At 54.1% G+C, this 21,131-nt stretch overlaps 1 protein-coding gene across 2 annotated transcripts in view; it reads left to right on the forward strand.

Moving 5' to 3' along the window:
• The window catches only part of COL6A2 (collagen type VI alpha 2 chain), a 49,740-nt gene that overhangs the window by 1,177 nt on the left and 27,432 nt on the right, over positions 1–21,131 (forward strand). For both annotated transcript variants that reach the window (XM_073306927.2, XM_073306926.2), the window contains exons 2-13: positions 3,557–3,700; positions 7,980–8,578; positions 13,021–13,041; positions 14,745–14,810; positions 15,506–15,559; positions 15,666–15,710; positions 16,904–16,930; positions 18,275–18,301; positions 18,393–18,437; positions 19,220–19,273; positions 19,647–19,709; positions 20,458–20,520. In XM_073306927.2, coding sequence (XP_073163028.1) covers positions 3,565–3,700; positions 7,980–8,578; positions 13,021–13,041; positions 14,745–14,810; positions 15,506–15,559; positions 15,666–15,710; positions 16,904–16,930; positions 18,275–18,301; positions 18,393–18,437; positions 19,220–19,273; positions 19,647–19,709; positions 20,458–20,520 — 1,200 coding nt within the window. In that variant the 5' untranslated portion in view covers positions 3,557–3,564. The remainder of the gene's footprint in view (positions 1–3,556; positions 3,701–7,979; positions 8,579–13,020; positions 13,042–14,744; positions 14,811–15,505; positions 15,560–15,665; positions 15,711–16,903; positions 16,931–18,274; positions 18,302–18,392; positions 18,438–19,219; positions 19,274–19,646; positions 19,710–20,457; positions 20,521–21,131) is intronic.

The raw sequence follows: 21,131 nt of genomic DNA on the forward strand, positions 1-21,131 counted from the left end.
TTCCTCCCTCTCAAAATGACATTTCCAGGCCTCTTGCCGCCTCCTTCCCGTGCTATCTGTGCTGGTTGAAGTCCTGTGTTGTTTGCAGTAGGACAGACGTGGTACAGCTGGGTGCCAGGCAATGGAGGGGAAGCCTTTATAGTGGGCGATCTGCCTGGAAACCGACAACTGAGCACTAAGGGAAAGATCTAAGCAGATTGTTTGTTTGACACATACTGAAACGACTGGCACCTGCCCTGAGTGAGCCCGGCCTGTGTGTGCCTGAGGGCAGGAGGCAGGCATCTGCCTGGGCATTTCTTACAGATGGAGGCACAGATTTCTCCTAGTCTTATCTTACTTGATTTTCAGAAGAAACCCTAGTGCCTTGGACAGAGCTAGAGCGGAGGCTGCCTTTGTGACTGCAGACCTAGGCACAGGTGTCAGGGTTGTACCCCGAGATCACATATTCCTGCTTCTCCACACACTCAACACAACCCATAGCCACTGCCATGAAAACCATGGGCCTGGGTGGTTCTCCGAGCAGGAATACGGAGTGTGAAACATTACTGTACATTTGCCATTGGTGAGATGATGCACATGGGAATAGCTCTCTTCCTGTAGGCGAAACACATCTCATGGCATTAACTCCACTTCTTCCATACAGTGTTAGCCCAGACACTGGGGCCGGGACTGGTTTGCTCAAGTCTGCTAGGGGCACCTCAGGCAAGTGAGATACTCAGGACTCCCTCAGGGATGCCAAGTAGATCTTCAGTGTAGGAGGTACACAAGATGGGGATACCCAACTGTGAGAGCTGGGAGCATCAGCAGGTGAGAGAGTGGACCAGAGTGATATGGGGAACCCTGGCTATGCAGGGAGGTTCTGGGGAACTGAGCTGGCCCTTCTGGCGTACTAGGGGATCTGCAGGCTGTCTCCACTCTCAAGGATGGGACAGAAGGTCTGTCATGTCTGCTGGCTGGTGTCCCGCTGGTCTGTGAGCAGAGGGAATCTGTACCCCTCATTGTGAGATTACTACCACATTTCACTGGACTCCACACTCCACCAGCCAGAGTCTCCCTTCTGTTGTAGGAAAGGGCAGCAGGGACAAATGATTTGAATGATCTCACCATGTGCAACAAGACTTGTGGGGGAGGACTTCAGGGGAGGGAGAGGTGTCTTTCCATTCTGCCTGCAAGCACAGAACTAGCAGTCTCCTGCACGGCCACTGTCCTTGCCAGGCCACTGCTTGGCCATTAGGGCGTGCTGCAAACAAACAGAGCAACCTAGGACAGGTGCGGATGGGTGAGCTCCTGGGCTCGCTCCTGTGCATCGCTCCTGCACGCGCCCCCTCAAGTCTCCATAGATCGCTTGAGGTGAGGCCTGAACCACGTGCAGGGAGAGGGTCACAGCACAGGCTGGGGCCTTCCGCGTCCGCTGCGTGGACATGAAGCCAGGCCTGGCGAGTCCCAGGGCTGCTCCCTCCTGTCTCTATCACCAGCAGGGACATCACACTTCTGACTCCCAGACTCTGGAGGAGGGGAGGTCGGGGGAAGCTCTGAGAGGGTCCCCTCATGGACTCTGCTGAATCACTCCTTCAGCCCCCGCAGGCCCATGAGATCAGTGGGAGGCCACTCCCCATCATGCCAGGATGCCCTACGCGGGCCAGAGTAGGCAATACTGTCCAGGCAATACGACCTTCCCTGGGCACCTGTCTGCGGGGCTGCCTGGAGGACGGTCAGTATGTCCGTCCGTCGTCCCCCACTTCCCCCGCTCACACACACCTCCCCAACTGCCCACTACCTCCATGTGGATCCTGGACTCAGCAGAGAACCCTCCACGGGATCCAGGGGGAAGGCAGGGGACAGCGCCTAGCCAGTGACCTGCGGCCCTGTTGGCATGTGGGCCTGGGGAACACGCTGCCCCCATGGGAGGCTGGGGGAAGCAGATGGAATGGTACCACGGGAGATGGGGTGGGTGGGAGCTGAGATGGGGTAAGGACCCCGTCTGCTTTAACTGCTGCTCATACAGCGACTCTTGATGGGAGCAGGCCAGTCCCAGAGGAAACCTCTGGTTGCAAACGCCAGGTGGTTTGCCCGGGGGCTCTTGGGGGGCACAGAGGAGAGAGGGCTCTGGGTACACACCAGCAGCTCCAAGCCAGCCCTACTCTTCCAGTAGCATCATTCCTTCTGATGCAGAAGAGGCCGTGGCTGGCGGAGCTTCCCCGCCCCACGCAGCGAGTGCAGCCCTCTGCCTCTCGCCCTTCCAGCAATCTCTCACCATGCCCATCCCCTCCTTGGCTTCTCCAGTAGGGGGCAGCAAATTGCCATGGGGGGCCCAGGGATAATCAGCTAATTCTTGAGCCAGGCTGTGCTCCAATGACTGGCCCCAGACTGCACAGCAACATCGTCCTCCAGGGCTGTAATCCTCACCTGTCTTTGTTGTTGGGAACCTCGGATTCTCTTGCCTAGAAATGACCGTTCGGCCCGGGGGCTGCTGAGACCCCATGGAAGCCTGGGAGCTGTTAGGAGCCCGCAGACCCTCGCTGCACTTTTTCTGCCTCTTGAGCCAACTCCAAGTCCTTGGTGCTCTGAGTGCAGCTGGACGTCAGAGGGAACCTGGCCCTTTCCTGCAAACTAAACAAACGGGGCGCTGATTTCGCTTTGCGAGCACAGCTTAAGTATTTCTTTAATAGGCAGATGCTCTTTGAATGCTGGCTACAGTCCTGGGGCTCAGGATGGGGCCCAAAAGGGCTGAGGGGTAATACTGCAGGATTTGGGGGTCTCGGAATGCTTGGCACATCTCTCATCCGAGCCCCTCAAGCACTTTGCAGACATGACTGTGTTTTCTCAGCGTCCTGCTGGCAGGCAGGAAGCTATGGCATGGGATCCTGATTCCCAGGAGAGGAAAGAAAGGCACAGTGGTTCAGTGACTGGCATGCGGCCAGACAATGGCTCTGATGCTGATCTCACATCCCTGTGAGTCAGGAATAGCCTTGTTGGACCCAATGGCGTGATGCTGGTGGAACCAGCGTGAACCTAGCGAGTCAGTGCAGTCGGGACAGCCTGACTCCCACGCTGGCCACCAGACCCCATCCCTGGGAGCCACATGGGCTGGGGAAGCAACCGCCCATCTGGCGTAAGGTAAAAGCCACTTAAAAACAACTCCCAGCCACACTCCAAGAAGAGGGGCGTTTAAAATAACGTAGCTGGATTAGTCAGACCTGAAACCTAACTGAGAGTCCCCGAGGTCCGCCACTCTGCGATGAATGGGGGTGGAGCCGCGCTCTGGCCTGCACAGAGAGCACTTTGCTTGGTGGGTCATTACCAGCTTTGCCCCGTGCTGTGAATTGTAGATTCCAGGCCCCGAAGGTCGCACTGTGATCATCCAGTCTGCCCTCCTGCAGAGCACAGGCCAGGTGACTTTTGGGATTCATTCCTGCTTAGACGAGGGCACTGTCAGAGAAACATCTGCTCCTGATTTTAAAATGTCCAGTCGGGAGAGTCCAGCCCAACTCTTGGTAAGTTGTTCCGGTGGCTAATTACCCTGACTGACTCCTGGGCTCGGTTTGTTCTCCTGCAGGAAGCTGAATGCGAAGTGGCCTGGCCGAGATGTCCCAGCTGGCCTTTTTTGCCATTCTTCTTTGCATGACGCTGGTTCCCCTCCAGGCTCAGTTTGATGAGGACTATGACACAACCTTCAGTCTTCGCCCAACTGCCTGTCCAGGTACCAGCAGGAAAACTTGTCTCTCTGCCTCTGTCCTCTGTATTTAGCATTAACATTGAAAACTCCCCTGGGTTCAGTTCTAAAGGCTGCTCAGAGGGGCCACACAGTGGCATCTCAGAGCTCACTGTTCCTTTACACTGGCTGAAAAGTACCAAGCCCTGAGGAGCTTCCTTGCCCTGTGGGTGGGGCAGGGCACACATGCAGCTCCCATTTCTGAGGGATGAGCTGGGGCACGGATGTCTGGGCATGAGCAGCTCAGTCTGGAGGGGTGGGGGAATCTCCCCGGCTTTTAGAAAGGAAGCAAGATCCATGTCAGGTGTCGGGAAGTAAACCTGTCCTGTCACACACGAATGAGAGGCAGATACTGGCTCAGACTTGACAGATGCGGGGGGCAGGGACCGAGTGGGTATGTGTGAGGGAGGTGGGATGCCACTGTAGATAGCATGGTGGGCCCAGTTTGTGTGTACGTTCTTTGTTACCATTGAGACCCCCCCCACACCTCCCTCCCAAACCCATTCTAAGAAGTCAGTGTAGACAAAGCCCAGTGTAGACAAAAGTGGGTGATTGGACAACAAAATGGCAGATGAAATTCAATGTTGATAAGTGCAAAGTAATGCACATTGGAAAACTTAATCCTAACTATACATATAAAATGATGGGGGTCAAAATTAGCTGTTAAGAGCATAAGAACGGCCACACTGGGACAGACCGAAGGTCCATCAAGCCCAGAATCCTGTCTTCCAGCAGTGGCCAATGTCAGATGCCCCAGAGGGAATGAACAGAACAGGGAATCCTCAAGTGATCCACCCCCTGTTGCCTAATTCCCAGCTTCTGGCAAACAGAGGCTAGGGACACCATCCCTGCCCATCCTGTATTATGAGAAGGAGTAAATAACGCTTCCTGATTTACTTTCTCCACACCAGGCATGATTGTATGGACGTCTCTCATCTCCCCCCTGAGTCGTCTCTTTTCCAAGCTGAAAAGTCCCAGTTTTATTATTCTCTCCTCATACGGAAGCTGTTCCATACCTCTAATAATTTTTGTTTCCATTTTCTGAACCTTTTCCAATTCCAATATATCTTTTTTGAGATGGGGCGACCACATCTGCACGCAGTATTCAAGTGGGCGTACCATGGATTTATATAGAGGCAACATAATATTTTCTGTCTGCTTATCTATCCCTTTCTTAATGATTCCCAACATTCTGTTCGCTTTTTTGACTGCCGCTGCACATTGGGTGGATGATTTCAGAGAACTATCCACAATGACTCCAAGATCTTTCTTGAGTGGTAACAGCTAATTTAGACCCCATCATTGTATATGTATAGTTAGGATTATGGTTTTCAATGTGCACTACTTTATATTTATCAGCATTGAATTTTCTCTGCCATTTTGTTGCCCAGTCACTCAGCTTTGTGAGATCCTTTTGTAGCTCTTTGCAGTCTGCTTTGATCCCCCTTTGTCTGTCTGCTTTGATCCCCCTTGTCCACATGCCTTTTGACCCCCTCAAAGAATTCTAGTAGATTGGTGAGGCATGATTTCCCTTTACAAAAACCACATTGACGCTTCCCCAGCAAATTATGTTCATTTCTGTGTCTGACAATATTGTTCTTTACTATAGTTTCAACCAGTTTGCCGGTACTGAAGTCAGATTCACTGGCCTGTAATTGCTGGGACTGCCTCTGGAGATTTTTTTTTTTTAAATGGAGTCACATTAGCTATCCTCCAGTCATCTGGTACAGAAGCTGATTTAAATGATAGGTTACAGACTACAGTTAGTAGTTCTGCAATTTCACTTTTGAGTTCCTTCAGAACTCCCTTGAGTGAATACCATCTGCTCCTGGTGACTTATTACTGTTTAGATTATCATTTTTTTCCAAAACCTCCTCTAAAGACACCTCAATCTGGGACAGTTCTTCAGATTTGTCACCTAAAAAGATTGGCTCAGGTTTGGGAATCTCCCTCCCATCCTCAGCCGTGAAGCCCAATGCAAAGAGTTCATTTAGTTTCTCCGCAATGGTCTTATTCTTCTTGAGTGCTCCTTTAGTGTCTCCATCGTCCAGTGGCCCCACTGGTTGTTTAGCAGGCTTCCTGCTTCTCATGTACTTAAAAAAATTTTACTCTTAGTTTTGAGTCTTTAGCTAGCTGTTCTTCAAATTCTTTTTTGGTCTTCCTAGTTATATTTGTACACTTCATTTGCCGGAGTTTATGCTCCTTTCGATTTTCCTCACTAGGCTTTAACTTCCACTTTTTAAAGGATGCCTTTTTGCCTCTCACTGCTTCTTTTACTTTGTTGTTTAGCCATGGTGGCTCTGTTTTGGTTCTCTTACTATGTTGAATTTGGGGTAAACATTTAAGTTGTGCCTCTGTTATGGTGTCTTTAAAAAGTTTCCATGCAGCCTGCATGGATTTCATTTTTTGCACTGTATCTTTTAATTTCTGTTTAACTGACTTCCTCATTTTTGTGTAGTTCCCCTTTCTGCAATTAAATGCTACTGTGGCTTGCTACTGTGATGGGCTGCTGTGGTGTTTTCCCTGCCAAAGGGATGTTAAATTTAATTATATGGTTACTATTACCAAGCTTTCCAGCTATATTCACCTCTTGGACCAGATCCTGTGCTCCACTTAGGACTAAATCAAGAATTGCCTCTCCCCTTGTGGGTTGCAGGACTAGCTTTGCCAAGAAGCAGTCGTTTAAGGTGTCAAGAAACTTTATCTCTCTAATCTCCCTGAGCATTTCCCAATTCCTATCAACATCCTGGTCAGGTGGTCGGTAATATACCCCTAGTGCTAGATTCTTTTTATTCGAGCATGGAATTACTATCCAGAGGGACTCTATGGTGCAGTTGGGTTCATTTAAGATTTTTAGTTCATTTGATTCTACGCTTTCTTTCACATATAGAGCCACTCCCACACCAGCAAGACCTGATCTGTCCTTCCGATATATTTTGTACCCTGGTATTACTGTGTCCCATTGATTACCCTCATTCCACCAAGTTTCTGTGATGCCTGTTATATCAATATCCTCATTTAATACGAGGCACTCAAGTTCACCCATCTTATTATTTAGACTCCTAGCATTGGTATATAAACACTTTAAAAACTTGTCACTTTTTAGCTGTCTGCCATTACATGATGTAATTGAATGGGACTTTTTTTCATTTGACTGTTTCTCATCAGATCCTACCCATATTTTATTGTCTTCCATCCTCTATTCTTGACTAGGACATAGGGGAGGATCTCTTAATGGAGATTCTCTAAGGGATGTCTCTGTCCGAACCACGTGCTCCTCCGCACCTGTCAGCTTTTACCACTCAAGAAAGAGATCCTGGAGTCATTGTGGATTAGTTCTCTGAAAACATCCACTCAGTGTGCAGCGGCAGTCAAAAAAGCAAACAGAATGTTTGGAATCATTAAGAAAGGAATAGATAAGCAGATAGAAAATATCATATTGCCTCTATATAAATCCATGGTACGCCCACATCTTGAATACTGCGTGCAGATGTGGTTGCCCCATCTCAAAAAAGATGTATTGGAATTGGAAAAGTTTCAACAAAAGAGCAACGAAAATTATTAGAGATATGGAACAGCTTCCGTATGAGGAGAGATTAATAAGACTGGGACTTTTCAGCTTGGAAAAGAGATAACTAAGGGGGGATATGCTAGAGGTCTATAAAATCAGGACTGGTATGGAGAAAGTAAATAAAGAAGTGTTGTTTACCCCTTCTCATAACACAAGAACTGGGAGGGGTCATGAAATGAGATGAATAGGCAGCAGGTTTAAAATAAACAAAAGGAAATATTTATTGACCTTCGCAACAACCTCTGATAAAGACTATAACGGGGTTCAAAAAAGAACTAGATAAATTTATGGAGGATAGGTCCATCAATGGCTATTAGCCAGGATGGTGTCCCTAGCCTCTGTTTGCCAGAAGCTGGGAATAGGTGACAGGGGATGGATCACTTGATGATGACCTGTTGTTTTCATTCCCTCTGGGGCACCTGGCATTGGCCACTGTCAGAGGACGGGATACTGGGCTAGATGGATCCTTGTTCTGACCCAGTCTGGCCGTTCTTATGTTCTTATGATGTGGTTTCTAACCAATAGCCATTTCCAGGAGCCATCACTATAAGCACCTCCAGGGGTGTTCCTTGTGCAGAAGGGGTAGGTCTGTGTCGTGTGCTCACTGCTCTGCGGGGTTTGTACCTGCCCAGTCTGGTGCCAGAGGGGCGCACTCCATCCCACTCTGATGCTATTTGCCCCGTTGTCTCCACACAGAGAAGACCGACTGTCCCATCAACGTGTACTTTATCATTGACACTTCGGAAAGCATTGCCCTGCAGACTGTGCCGATCCAGAGCCTGGTGGAGCATATGAAGCAGTTCATCCAGGCCTTCATCAGTAAACTGGAGACCGAGGTCTACCAGAACCAGGTCTCCATCACATGGAATTTCTGGGGACTTCACTTCTCAGACGTGGTGGAGATTTACAGCACCTTGACCAACAGCAAGGACGTGTACCTCACCAGGCTGAATGCCATCAACTACATTGGTCGGGGCACGTTCACAGACTGCGCGATCTCCAAAATGACCGAGCAGATCATGAGCCATGCAGTCCCCGCCGTAAAATTCGCTGTGGTCATCACCGACGGCCATGTGACAGGCAGCCCCTGTGGCGGGATGAAGATGCAGGCCGAGAAGGCCCGGGATGCAGGGATCAAGCTCTTTGCAGTGGCCCCCAGCCAGAACATCTTCGAGCCGGGTCTCCGGGAGATCGCCAACCTCCCCCACGAGCTGTACCGCAATAACTATGCCACCACCAAGAGAGGTGCCATCGAGGTGGACGAGGACACCATCAACCGGATTATCCAAGTCATGGTAAGGGACGTTGGCTCGCACCAGAGGGCGCAGGGTCAGGCTGATGTGACACATGTAGGGATGCAATAGAGATCTTGTCAGAGTGGGCTGCTGGGACAGAAAAACTGGGGACCAAGGGCAGGCGATCCAGGGGCTTGTCTATACACAAAAGTTGTACTGCTCTGACTGTACTGGTCCAGATAAGCCAGCAAAACCCCAAGTGGATGCAGTTATACCAGGATTAAAGTGCTTATGCCAGTACCACTTAGTCTATGTGTGTGCTATGGGGCCTACACCAGCGTAGCCTTCTTGTGTAGATACAACCTACACCAACAGAAGGAGCTTTTCTGTCCGTGCAGGAACGCCACCTCCCCAAGCAACCTTGGCCACGTCGACAGAAGCGCTCTTCTGGCGACATAATTGCGTCTGCACGGTCGGCTGTCGGGGTGCGTTTTTTCACATCTGTAGCTATGCCGACGTGACTTTTAATTGCAGACCAAGCCTTACTCCGCAGGGGAATGAGGAGGATAAGCTATACTGGTATAAGCAGCTTTATACCAGTAGAACTGTTTCCACACTAACCAGTTGTACCACTCTAACCCTCCCACCGGTTAGCAGCATGGGTGAATCCGTACAAAAGGCGCATGCAAACCAGGCCTGGCCCGGACATTGAGCACCATTGAAGCAGCTGGCGCACACAGTTTAATAAGCTGATAGTAAATATTTTGGGGGGAAGCTTGTGTCAGATCCTGCCCCCCTCCGGACAGTTCATCCCAAGGAGAGAGATTCTGATGGACCACGTCATTGCCATTTATCATCGCCACGTCTGTGTTCCCTCCGTGTATCCTAGAACCCTCGTAAGCAAGACTTGAGCCACCAGTTTTATGGTGAATTACTTCATAATGTTAGAATTGGTGCCAACACCTCTTTGTGGGAGGAGGGGATGTAAACAGTCGATCTGCAGTTCGCCGGTAGCTCTCCTGGGTGAGAAAGGTTAGCTCCTGAAACTGGCATTTTGTCACTCTGGGAACGGCAGAGTCTCCACTGCTGTCAGTTTCCCTCTATTCGGTATAGGAGTCAGGATGAAAAGAAGCTCCACCCCCAATCCTAAATCCCTCCCACAACCCCTCGGAGCAGGATGTCTCTGCTGGAGTGAAATGAAGGGGAGGGATAGCTCAGTACGGGGAGGGATAGCTCAGTGGCTTGAGCATTGGCCTGCTAAACCCAGGGTTGTGAGTTCAATCCTTGAGGGGGCCATTTAGGGATCTGGGGCAAACACTGGGGATTGGCCCTGCTTTAAGCAGGGGTGGGACTAGATGACCTCCTGAGGTCCCTTCCAACCCTGAGATTGTATGATTCATGGTAGGCGGCAGGAGGAGAATTAAGGCCAAATGTTATCTATAGCTAGAAGACAATGGTCCAAGACATTTAAAACAATTTTAGGGGGGAGGGATTGCTCAGTGGCTTGAGCATTGGCCTGCTAAACCCAGGGTTGGGAGTTCAATCCTTGAGGGGGCCATTTAGGGATCTGGGGCAAAAATTGGGGATTGGTCCTGCTTTGAGCAGGGGTGGGACTAGATGACCTCCTGAGGTCCCTTCCAACCCTGGTATTCTATGATTCTATGAAGTAGTTAGCCAGACTGACACTTCACGGAGTTCTTGCCCCCGTGGGATGAAAAGGTCCGCTCACAGTGACCTGAGGAGGACAGATGCTGTCGGTCTCTCTGCATGCTCGGGAAGACCCAGGGCTGGTGCAACCACTAGGCGGTCGCCAGATGATTGGGGGCGACAGAAAGCGGTGCCCTGGCTCGGCAGGGAGGAGCCGCCTTCCGGAGGCACCGGAGAGCCAGAGCGTCGGCTTGTGGGGGCGGCGAGCCCCAGCCACGGAGGAGCCGGCGAGGCGCAGGGGGGCAGCAGCCCCGCAAAGGCAGCGGTGCCGCTAGAGGGGATCAGCCGCGCCCCGGGGGCTCCTGCAGGCTGCAGCAGATGCATGTGGGCAGCAGCCCCCGTGCGCCCCCTGGCTCCCCCGTCGCCGCGCTCGGGCTCAGCGGCTCCCGCTGCCTCGGCACCCTGCGGGGAGGGGCTGTGGGTGCGGCAGCCCGGCAGCATCTTTGCCCCCCGTGGAGCCGGCGTCTGACCAGCATGGGCATAGTAAGGGGGATCCCAGCCGGGGGGCAGGCAGAGGGCGGGGGCGGTGGTTAGATGGGTCAGGAGTTCTGGGGGGGCTGTGAGGGGGTGGGGAGTGATTGGATGGGGCGTGGGAGTCTGTCTGGGGGCGGGGGTGTGGATAAGAGTTGGCAGTCAGGGGACAGGTAGTGGGTAGGATCCTAGGAGGGCAGTTAGGGTGGGGGGGGTCTCAGGAGAGGGCAGTCAGGGGAAAAGGAGCGGGGGGGGTTGGGAGTTCTGAGGGGGGCAGTCAGGGAGTGGGAAGTGGGAGGGAGTGAATGGGGTGGGGCTAGGGAAGGGCCCCCCCACAATCCTTTTTTGTGATTGTTGAAATATGGTAACCCTAGGCGAGGGAGGAGCCAGGGGGCTCATGGGGGCTGGCGCCCGCATGCATCCACTGCAGCCTGCAGGAGCCCCCAGGGGGGTGCCGGGCTGCAGCCGGGGCAGAAGGGGCGGGGGGCGCAGCCTTTGCAGGGCTGCTGCCCCCCTGCGTTGCGCCGGCTCCTCTGTGGCTGGGGCTTGCCGCCCCCGCAAGTGGGCACTCTGGCTCTCCGGTGCCTCCGGAAGGTGGCTCCTCCCTGCCGAGCTGCTGCATCGGCCCAAGCCCGGCAAAGCCAGTGAGTGGACTCGGGGCAGGGGTGGGGAGGGCTCGCGGAGGGGCTGTGCACCCTCCAGGGGAGTTCAGGGGGCTGAGAGGGGGGAACCTGGTCTGGGGGAGCTGGCCCCTGGGCACAGCTGGCCCCTGGGCAGGCTGGCCCCTGGGGTCTATAAAGGCTCGTTGAGATTTGTCCCTCAGTGAACCAGTCTTACAATCCACTTCAACTCATAGCAACAGCCCTTATTTTCAATGGAAACACCTGCTTTTCATCAGTGCCAAGTACCCAGGAAACTCATTCAAATGCCCAAATAATGAATTAGGAGCCTAAGTTTAGGACCACTTTAAAAAAAAATCTTGGCAAACAAAGTCTATGAGAGAGAGAAGGTGGATGAGGTAATATTGAGCTCAAAAGCTTGTCTCTCACCACCAGAAGTTGGTCCAATAAAAGCTATTCGCTCACCCACCTTGTCTTTCTAATATCCTGGGACCAACAGGCTGCCGCAACATGGCATAATTAAGTTCATGGATCTTTTGTTCTATCCAAGTATTGTCTGACATAAATCCATCCTTTAAAACCTTATTGGCATAATAGCACTCGAAGGCCTGTCCTGCAAACGCTCCTGTCTGTGCTGAACACTCAGCATGGGAGTCACGCCATTGAAATCACACACTGCAACGGAGGGGCAGGATGGCCCCGTGGTGAGGGCACTAGCCCAGGACGTGGGAGAGCTGTGGGGGTCAAGTCCTGGCTCTGGCCCAGATTTGCTGTGTGACCTTGGGCAAGTAACTTCACCTCTCTGTGCCTCAGATCCCATCTGTACAATAAGGACAACAGCCCCTGCCCTGCTCACGGGGAGGGAGGGGGGAAGTCCAGTACCAATTGTGAGGTGCCCAGACCCTGGGGTGACAGCGGCTAGGACATCTCAAAGGACAAAGCTGCAGTGACAAACACTCTCTGTTCCTAACCACCAGTAACTGGGAAAAGGGACCAAGACCTTGCCTTTCACTGTCACTCACTGAAAACACAGGGGCAAAACTTGACCAGAGCTTTCAATACAATCCAGTTCCCAGCCCTGCCTCCTCAAAGCTCACGCACGTGCTCCGCTTTGGGCAGGGCGTGCTGTCCCTTTGACTGTAGCAGCGCTTTGCGCAGGGCGTAACGTTGCGCCCCAGAGCACGTCTCTGCAGGACTGGCCCCGCGGCCCCAGCTGGGGAAGGCGAATGTAGTGCGCTCTTGCATTCTTTATGGTTTAAAATGTGTACCAGTGAGAAGTGCTACCCTACATGTAAACTAAAAGGAGACAGAGCCAGTTAGCCCTTCTCCTTTCTTGAAAGGGGCTGTCTCTGGCCCCAGGCTGCAGGCTATTCCATCCAACAGGCCTGGGCTCCCACCCAGAGGCCTGGGCTCATACAGAACAATATGCAGAATCGGGGCCTTTGTCCTTGGACAACAGGATCCCAACCTCTGTGTCAGAAATCGGAGTAGTGGGACCTCTGTATCTCACACCTGGGACTGAAAGTCACCACTGCTTGGGTTACTTGTATGGTGCTTTTAAACCATACAACTCCTGTCTCCCGCTTTCCCTGCTCCTCATGGGGAGTGCCAGGACTGCCCAGCTCCAGGAGGGGGAGGCGCTCCAGGTCTCTTCATGCTTTTTATCTAAATGATCTGTTTTCTCTCTCTCGCTCTCTTTCACAGAAACACGAAGCCTATGGAGAGGTGAGTGAACAGCACCTTCACGCAGCTTGCTCACTCCAATGAAATTGGATTGCACCACAGATGAGTAACCCTGATCCTGCACTGAGCTCCATGCAGCTGGACCCCTGCACCCATGTGGAACTCAGTGTGGGGTCAGGGACAAGGTCATGTTGCCTTTTAGTTAAAGTTCCTGCCCTAAATCCCAGGTTAGTTTTGCTGAGCATAAATAAACAGCTGCTGTGTACCCAGAGGTGGCTGCATTACAGTGCTGGGCATAGTGATTTCTGCCTATGTAAAGTTTTGTGAAATGTTCCTGGCTCCTTCAGGCTGGAAGGAAATATATATATGAGATTCTGGGTTAGAAAACAGCAGCAGGACCTAGCAGCCTGCATCACCGCCCTGGAGGCTGCAAAATCACCATCCGATGGAAGAGGCAGACACTGCTCCCATGAGGCTATTTAGTCCACTGTGATGGTTTGTTTTATTGAACTGCTTTGGGGAGTGAAAGAACTTAATGATTCAATGCCCAGGCCAACTCGGGCCCAGATCTTTCTCACTTCTTTATTTGTTCAACTCTTGGGGGGCTCAGCTCTGGGTGTGGATAGTATTTAAGTACCTTAGCTGGCTTTTATATCTCTTATAAAGACCCCTTAAGCCTACTGGAGCAAGTCGGTGGCTGCATTCCTGCTGTAGAGACAGCCCCGCTCTCAGCTGTAACTGCACACATGGAGGCCCAACTTGGACATCTTTGTTCCAATAACACAGGCCCCTCCATGAATTCACTTCGTGTCACCTTGGACCTCTAGGGGAGAACATGGCGTTTTCCTGCCCACCTTCCTCAGGCAAAATCCCCAGGCACTTTGTGGCAGTTTTTCATGAGAAGAGCTGGCTGAGACCATAGCCTCAGATATCCTGCCTGGCTGCCCAGAGCAGAGGGCAGCAGCAGACCCAGCCCTTCGATACCAGCAACGCCCATTATAGCATCGATCGATCGGTCCCCAGGCCAGCTGAGGAGAAAGGAGTAAAAACGTGCAAAGGGGTCTCGGCGGCTTCCTGTCTCAGCTGGTGTCTAGCCTCACCTATGCTCCCACTGTCCGTTTATCTGCCCACACAGACGCGCAGGAGAGCTTCAGCCGCACAAGGCCCCAAAGGGCACAAGAACGGCACAGAGATGCTCTTTAAACCCAGCCAGGCCAGAGCGCAGTCAAGGCTAAGCGTTAACAGTCTCTGCTCCTCAGGGCTACCCCTAGCCAGGCCAGGATTTGGGGGCTCCTGGCCGGTTCCCATTCTGAAGTCTAGGGTGGGATTTTCCAGCACGCTGCCTGGTGGCCCCACTCGGATCCCATCAGCGCAAACGGGGCTGTTCCCTCGAGGCCTGTGGGAGCGGAGCTAGACCGACACGGTGCAGCGTCGGCATCCCAGCCCCAATGTTCCCGCAGGCCGGGCGCTCCCTAGGCCAAAACTCAGTGTGTGCTGGGCCCAGGCCTGAAACCCCAGGCTGGCTGCGGAGGGCAGGGCCCATGCACAGAGCAGCAGCAGTCTCCGCCTTCTCGCTAGCCGGTGGGCACAGCGAGATCAGCACCTGGGGACTGAGAATTAGGCTTCTGAAGGCCCCTAAAGGCTACCTGTTGTTTCCATTACCTCTGTCATCCTGGCCTGGTTCTCCACCTGGCTTTCCCCACGCGTCCTGCCCCATGCCTCATGTTTAATCTGGTTTATTTCAGTGCTACAAGATGAGCTGTCTGGAGATCACAGGCCCGCCTGGGCCCAAGGGCTACCGGGGGCAGAAGGTGAGTGACGCTGGCCTGGTAGGCAGGAGGGGCCATGCTGGGTGAGTCCTTCGACTGGGCTGGGCTTGGAACTGGGCGATGACACCGACCAGCCAAGCCCTTTGCTGGCCTGCAGGATGCAAACCCCACAGCTGCAGCCGGGCCCCCCTTGGCAGAGAGAGGTGCAGGGAAACCAGCCCCCTGCAGCATCACAAACCCAGCACCACCCCACTCTCGCTGTGCTGGAGACAAAAGGAACTGGGGACCCCTCCCCACGCCCAGTAACCACCCCTGCACTCTGGGCTCTAGGCTCACTCATAACCACACCTGCAGGCTGCCCCGGGCCAGGCTCCTGTGCTGACCCTGACTCTCCCTCTCTCCCCAGATGCCCCTTTCTTCTTCTGCTCCCCCACTCCCGGGGTGCCCGGGCAGTACCCCTCCCCCAGCACACTGCAGCCCCAGCCAGGCTGCTCTTTACCCTGGGCTAGTCCCAGCTGGGCTGCATAGTCCCTCCCCACAAAGCAGAGCTCTGAGTCCAGATTGTGTGTCCGTCCCTCTGGTTGTCCATCTCCTGCGCTCCTCGGCGCTGAACCCAGCCCACTCCTCTCTGGGCCTGCTCTGCCGCTGGGGGCTCTGGGGGAGAGGGGCCAGCACATGGTGCCCTCTGCTGACCACGAATGAAAAGTCACGGTGCTCTTTGTGTGCTTTACTTGCAGGGTGCGAAGGGGAACATGGGTCAACCAGGAGGTCCTGGGCTAAAAGGGCGACAGGTGAGTGGTGTAAAATCCCCCTTCCACCGCTGGCGAGCAGCACCGTGATGGGTCAGCTGGAGACTCACTGACTTTGGACTAACTCACCATATCTTCTCTCTTGAAGGGTGACCCAGGTATTGAAGGTCCCATCGGATACCCTGGTCCCAAGGTAAAGAACCCTGCGCCCGGTGGCTGAGCTGCCTGCCTGCATTCTGGTTCGGATTCAGCAGTGGCGTGCGTGCGTGTGTGTGATGTGTGGCTGCCAGTCTAGTGCGCGTCTTACAGCCCCGCTGCGAGGCCATGGGGCTGGATGAGGGCACACAGCCTGCCCCACAGCCTGCCGGAGTCAGTGACTTGTCTCCCAGGGACTTTGGATCCGTCCACGAGAGAGGAGATTTTTGCTGAAGCGAATCTATTCAGCCGAATTTTGGCCTGCAGCATTGTGCCAGCTGGGTGCAAGACACTGTCATAACAAGGCTTCCTGTCTGCCATGGACAGGACAGATGGCCCGTAGCCCATGCGCTACTGCAGCCCACCTCAGACATGCAGGAAGGCTGCAGCCTCAAGTAGCTGCTTGGCCAAAGAGGTGCCCTTTGCACTGCCCCCGGCAGGTTGGCAAACAGGCAGGCTCCCAGCCAGAGAGCGTTCCTCCGCCAGGGCCCTTTGCCAGATAGGCCTGGCCTCTAGCCACTGCACATCAGCTCTGTGCAGCATGAGGGCGCTCGAGCAGATGGCTGGTCCCTAAGGCAGGTCCCTAAGAGCCGGAAAGGGCTGGGTTGGTTGGAACAATCACCCTGCATGGAACCTGGAAGCGGATGGGAAGCCAGGGCGGCTCCTGGGGCACATCGGGAGTGTTACGTGCTCCTGGCCCCCATTCTGTTCAGCAGTCAGGTCCGTCCCCGCCACCACTGCACCAGGGGATGGTTGAGTGGTGCCGCAGGTTAGCCCTGAGGAGGGGCATGGCAGAGACCAGCCTGGAGACTGATACTGCCTGTCAGCACAGATCATTATAAAACAGGCAGAGTCCCCATGTTCCTGGAGGGCACTGTATGTTCGTTGGGTGGGAATGAACATGTGTCCAAAGGGGCCGGGTCTGACGGCCACTGGCCCTCAGCACTCACTGGCTGAAGGCTCCATCAGGATCCAGACACTGCTGTTCTGTGTCTGCACCAAGCAGTGTGGAGTGCTGGGGATCTCGGCCTGTCTCTCTTCACTCTAGCTGGCCATCTCCTACTTGCTGCAATAGTTGCATCTCTGAGTCCACTTGTCTGCCTGCCTGCCCAAAGCCCCTCGCTTCCCCCACCTCCACCTGCCCGCCCACAAACACTAACAGAAAGGGTTTTGTGTTTTTTCTTGCCCTAGGGTATTCCTGGTCTGAAAGGAGAGAAGGTAAGAAAGAGCCTCTGATCCTGATCTGCGAGCACTGTGCAAGGGGCCAGCGGGGCATTTCCACGGGAGCGTTGTTTCTAGTGCATGTTTAGAGACGAGGCTGGGAACAATCGTAGCAGTAGCTGGGAAAATGAGGAGGAATATTCTACAAGTATTTTGCTCACAGTGGAACTTGATTGTGGGCATCTCTCCATGTTTGTGGCCTCTCCCCCAGCACGCCTGTGCTTTAACTTTGCTACTTTTACTACATGCAAAGCACATTTCAGACTCCCACGACTGATACTCATCGACAGTGAACTCAGAATTGTATATTGAAAGGTAGTGCACCTCCACCCCGATATAACGCGGTCCTCAGGAGCCAAAAAGCCTTTTACCGTGTTATAGGTGAAACCACGTTGTATCGAACTTGATTTGGCCTCGGGCATTTCCATTATTAATAGTCACTTTCTGCCCCCTGATTGACCCCTCAGAATCCCCGACCCATCCAACCCCCCACCACTCCTAGTCCCCTGACTACCCCCTCCAGAACCCCCCCCCCCCCGTCCTTAATCACCCCAGGACCCCACCCCCTACCCAACCACCCTGCTCCCTGTCCCCTGACTGCCCCGATCGCTATCCAAACCCCCACGCCCTGACAGGCTCCCCGGGACTCCCACGCCCTATCCAATGCCCCCCAGAACCTCCGAACCATCCAACCCCCCCTGCTCCCTGTCCCCTGACCGCCCCCCAAGACCCTCTGCCCCTTATCCAACCCCTCAATCTCGGCCCGGCACCCTTAACGTGCCGCTCAGAGCAGCGTGTCAGAGCCAGATGCACTGATCCACAGGAGCGCGCAGCCCTGCCCGCAGAGCACTGCTTTACCACATTCTAGCCGACTTCGTGTTATATCGGGTCGCATTATATCGGGGTGTAGGTGTATTTGAAATTGAAGTATGTTGGTAAATTACATAAATCATCCTATGTGGGAGCAGAAACAGCAGCATGTGATTTATGCAACTAAGCAACAGGTGGCCAGACCAGGACTGGTGTAGGTCAGGGTAGTTCCTATGAAGTCAGTGCAGATATGCCAATTTACACCAGCTGAGGATCTGGCCCAGGGTGTGGCGCATTGACAACAAACTGCCCCATGTCTGTGCCGGGGGAGTGAGGAGGGGGTGCTGCGAGGATATAACTGAATGGTTGCCAGTAACGAGCAAATCTGAGAACTCGGTGATCTGCTTACAAACACTTTTCATGAGCAGAAAGGTGGGGTGGGGAGGCACCTGGGACACGTGGTCATCATTAGGAGGGGTAAGCAGTGCAATGTACCCAGAGCTGACTACGCATTGTCCCCTTTCTCTGCAGGGCGAGTTTGGAGGCGACGGCCGGAAGGTAAGAAGGCACCTTTCATGCAGCACCTATCCCAGCTTAGAGCCTCAGAGAGTCTCTAGCAAGATAATTACTTCTTTTCCTTTGGTCCCAGGGGGCAGCTGGTTTGGCAGGAAGGAACGGCACCGACGGACAGAAGGTAACGCCACACAAGGGACGAGCCGTGCCCAGTCCAGCTCTGGTGTTCTGGTCGTTAGCTGATGGGGGTTCCCGAGGCCTGAGGCTGGAGAGAAGCTGTTACCATCGATGAAAACGAACCACAGGAAGATATCCGTGAATTCTTTCCCGGGGTGGGGGAGGTTCCGTCCCACTCCCATACCTGCCCAAACACCTTCATAGAATCATAGAATATCAGGGTTGGAAGGGACCTCAGGAGGTCATCTAGTCCAACCCCCAGCTCAAAGCAAGACCAATCCCCAATTTTTGCCCTGATCCCTAAATGGCTCCCTCAAGGATTGAACTCACAACCTTGGGTTTAGCAGGCTAATGCTCAAACCACTGAGCTATCCCATTGCTTCCACAGAGCAGCCTTCAGCCCTCCCTCTACACTACCTCTGGGCACTGCGGGGGTCTCAGCCCCCACAGAACCCAGCCTGAAAAAGGGACCTGATATATAGGCAGGGCATCACTCCCGTGCCCCCTCCGGGGCGTTGAAGCTGCCTCCCTGCACCGCCTGCAGGGCGTCACTGCTGCCTGCCAAGCCTTTCACCAAACAGGGCCAGGCCTGTGCTCTATTTTTGGTTTAAGGTCGATGTTTGCAGTCCCTTCTCTAACTGGCTTCCTTGGGCCAGACCCTTGTGATTAGCTGTGGGTCAATTATTATCAATTATCAATTATTTACTGTGATAGAACAGAAACTCCTAATTCTTTCCCCCTAACTCTCAGGTTTTCTCTCACCTCTTTCTGTTGTAATCCCCGCAGGGCAGGCTGGGACGGATTGGATCCCCTGGCTGTAAGGGAGACCCTGGGGACAAGGTAGGAATGTTTTCTCGTGCTTAATCAGCCAAGGTGCAGTTCACCATAGCAGGGCGGGCTTAGCCCGGCCTTACCTGTCGCCGTGGAGCTGCATCGCGAGCAGTGAGTCTTCCTGCCCAGTTGTCCTGATGCAGAGTGGAACGCACACCACGGTGTCAGAGCGCTCATGTCTCCTGCCAACGCACAGGGGAGCACCAAGGCGATGAGAGCTGGCCTCTGTTTTTTGTTCCCACTAGCAGCAAGTTGAGGCCATTCTTGTATCTGAAGCTGCTCTCCCTGCAAAGTGATCTTCTAGGGGAGGTGTTTTATCTGGAGCAGAGCAGCACACTGTTATTACTGCAGGCGGACAGTTCCTTGTCCTCTCCCTCCCTAGGGCCCTGATGGTTACCCAGGAGATGCAGGAGACCAAGGAGAACCAGGAGACGAAGGCATAAAGGTACGTGAATTTCAAACCAGAGAGCAGAGCGGCAGAGTCTGGACAGAGCACCAAGCGGGAGAGCTTAAATCCCCGGGCCAGAGCCAGAACTTGCAGACCAGGGGGCAGCCGTGTCCCCAACAGCGGAGCAGTGCCCAGTACCGCCCGCGGAGAACACAGCCCAGTGGGGAATGGAGCAACGCCGAGAAAGTGGGAGACTTCCCCTGACAAAGTGTTGCTCAGTTTCACTGCTTCCTTTACCCGGCGTGCACCCGGGTGACCCGTGAAAGGCACCTGTGCTCCCCCAGCCCTTGTCTGCGCCCTCTGGGGACCTGTCAGAATAAGAGGTTGCGTGTGTGTGAGCGCGGAGTTGGCCGCAGTACAACCGTGGGAGTGACACAGCCACTAGGTGGCGCACGGGAGAGACTCCAGCTGAGAGGAGGAGGTGACTTGTATGGAGTCCTGCCTGTGTCCCTGGGAGGCTGTAAGAAACACAACACAACACATTCCGCACACACCCCGCACACACCCTGTCCTGATGCCCTGACTGAGACTCTCGTGTGAGCACTTCTCCCAGAGCCGGGAGTGTGATGGCCCCACCGTCAAGGGTAAGTGCAGGTGGACGGCGCTCCCCACTTCGCTCTTGGGGAGGGTGGAGTTCAGGTTACTCACTCCCCCACGGGCACAGATCAGCCACGAGCAGCAACTGGGACCCCTGGGGAACAGGACGGTGATGTCCCTCGTGACTGTTCTTCTGTTGCTGTTTCAGGGAGATCCTGGCCGACCTGGCCGCAGCGGACCCATGGGATCTCCAGGAGAAAAGGGAAACCGGGTAAGTTCCCCGCCATACCGGGATCAGGCCCCTCCCGCTGGAACCCGCCTGTGATGCTCTGGGGCCACAGATAAAAGTACTCACAGACCCAGTGGTCCTGGGGCACCTGCAGCCCCAACACGCGGGCCATGGCCCAGCGAGGTAAAGAACCAGCCATTCTGGGAGCTGAGATCGGCCCAGTGGGTAGGGCTCACACCTGGAACAGGCAGGGGATGTGGGCACACCTGCCAGTGCCCCAGGTGGCACTGAAGGAGACACTCCTGCAGCTCACCAGGTGGCTTGGAGCAGGAGCCGGGCTAATAGTCGCTGGGAGATACGGGAGCAGGGCTGCTGGAGTGGGAAGGGAAACCTGTACTCTGCTGCACAGCCGCTCCACAGCCGAAGTGGAAGTTACACCTGGGAGTGGTGGGGGTGCCAAAGAGTGCCTGCGGCCAGGTGCCTGGCCGGGGGGCTGGAACCTCTTCTTCCTGGCCCAGGGGGCCACGCAGGCTCTGCCGCTCCAGCAAATCCCTTGCTTTGGGGCCCTCCTCATTCCCATCCCTTCACCGGGTGTGCTGGGCCCCGGTGCAGCCGTCCCAGCAGTAACCCCGGCGCTCACCATTCGTTGGCAC

The sequence above is a fragment of the Lepidochelys kempii genome, chromosome 11 (assembly GCF_965140285.1).
Source record: "Lepidochelys kempii isolate rLepKem1 chromosome 11, rLepKem1.hap1, whole genome shotgun sequence".
NCBI classification, from domain to species: domain Eukaryota; kingdom Metazoa; phylum Chordata; order Testudines; family Cheloniidae; genus Lepidochelys; species Lepidochelys kempii.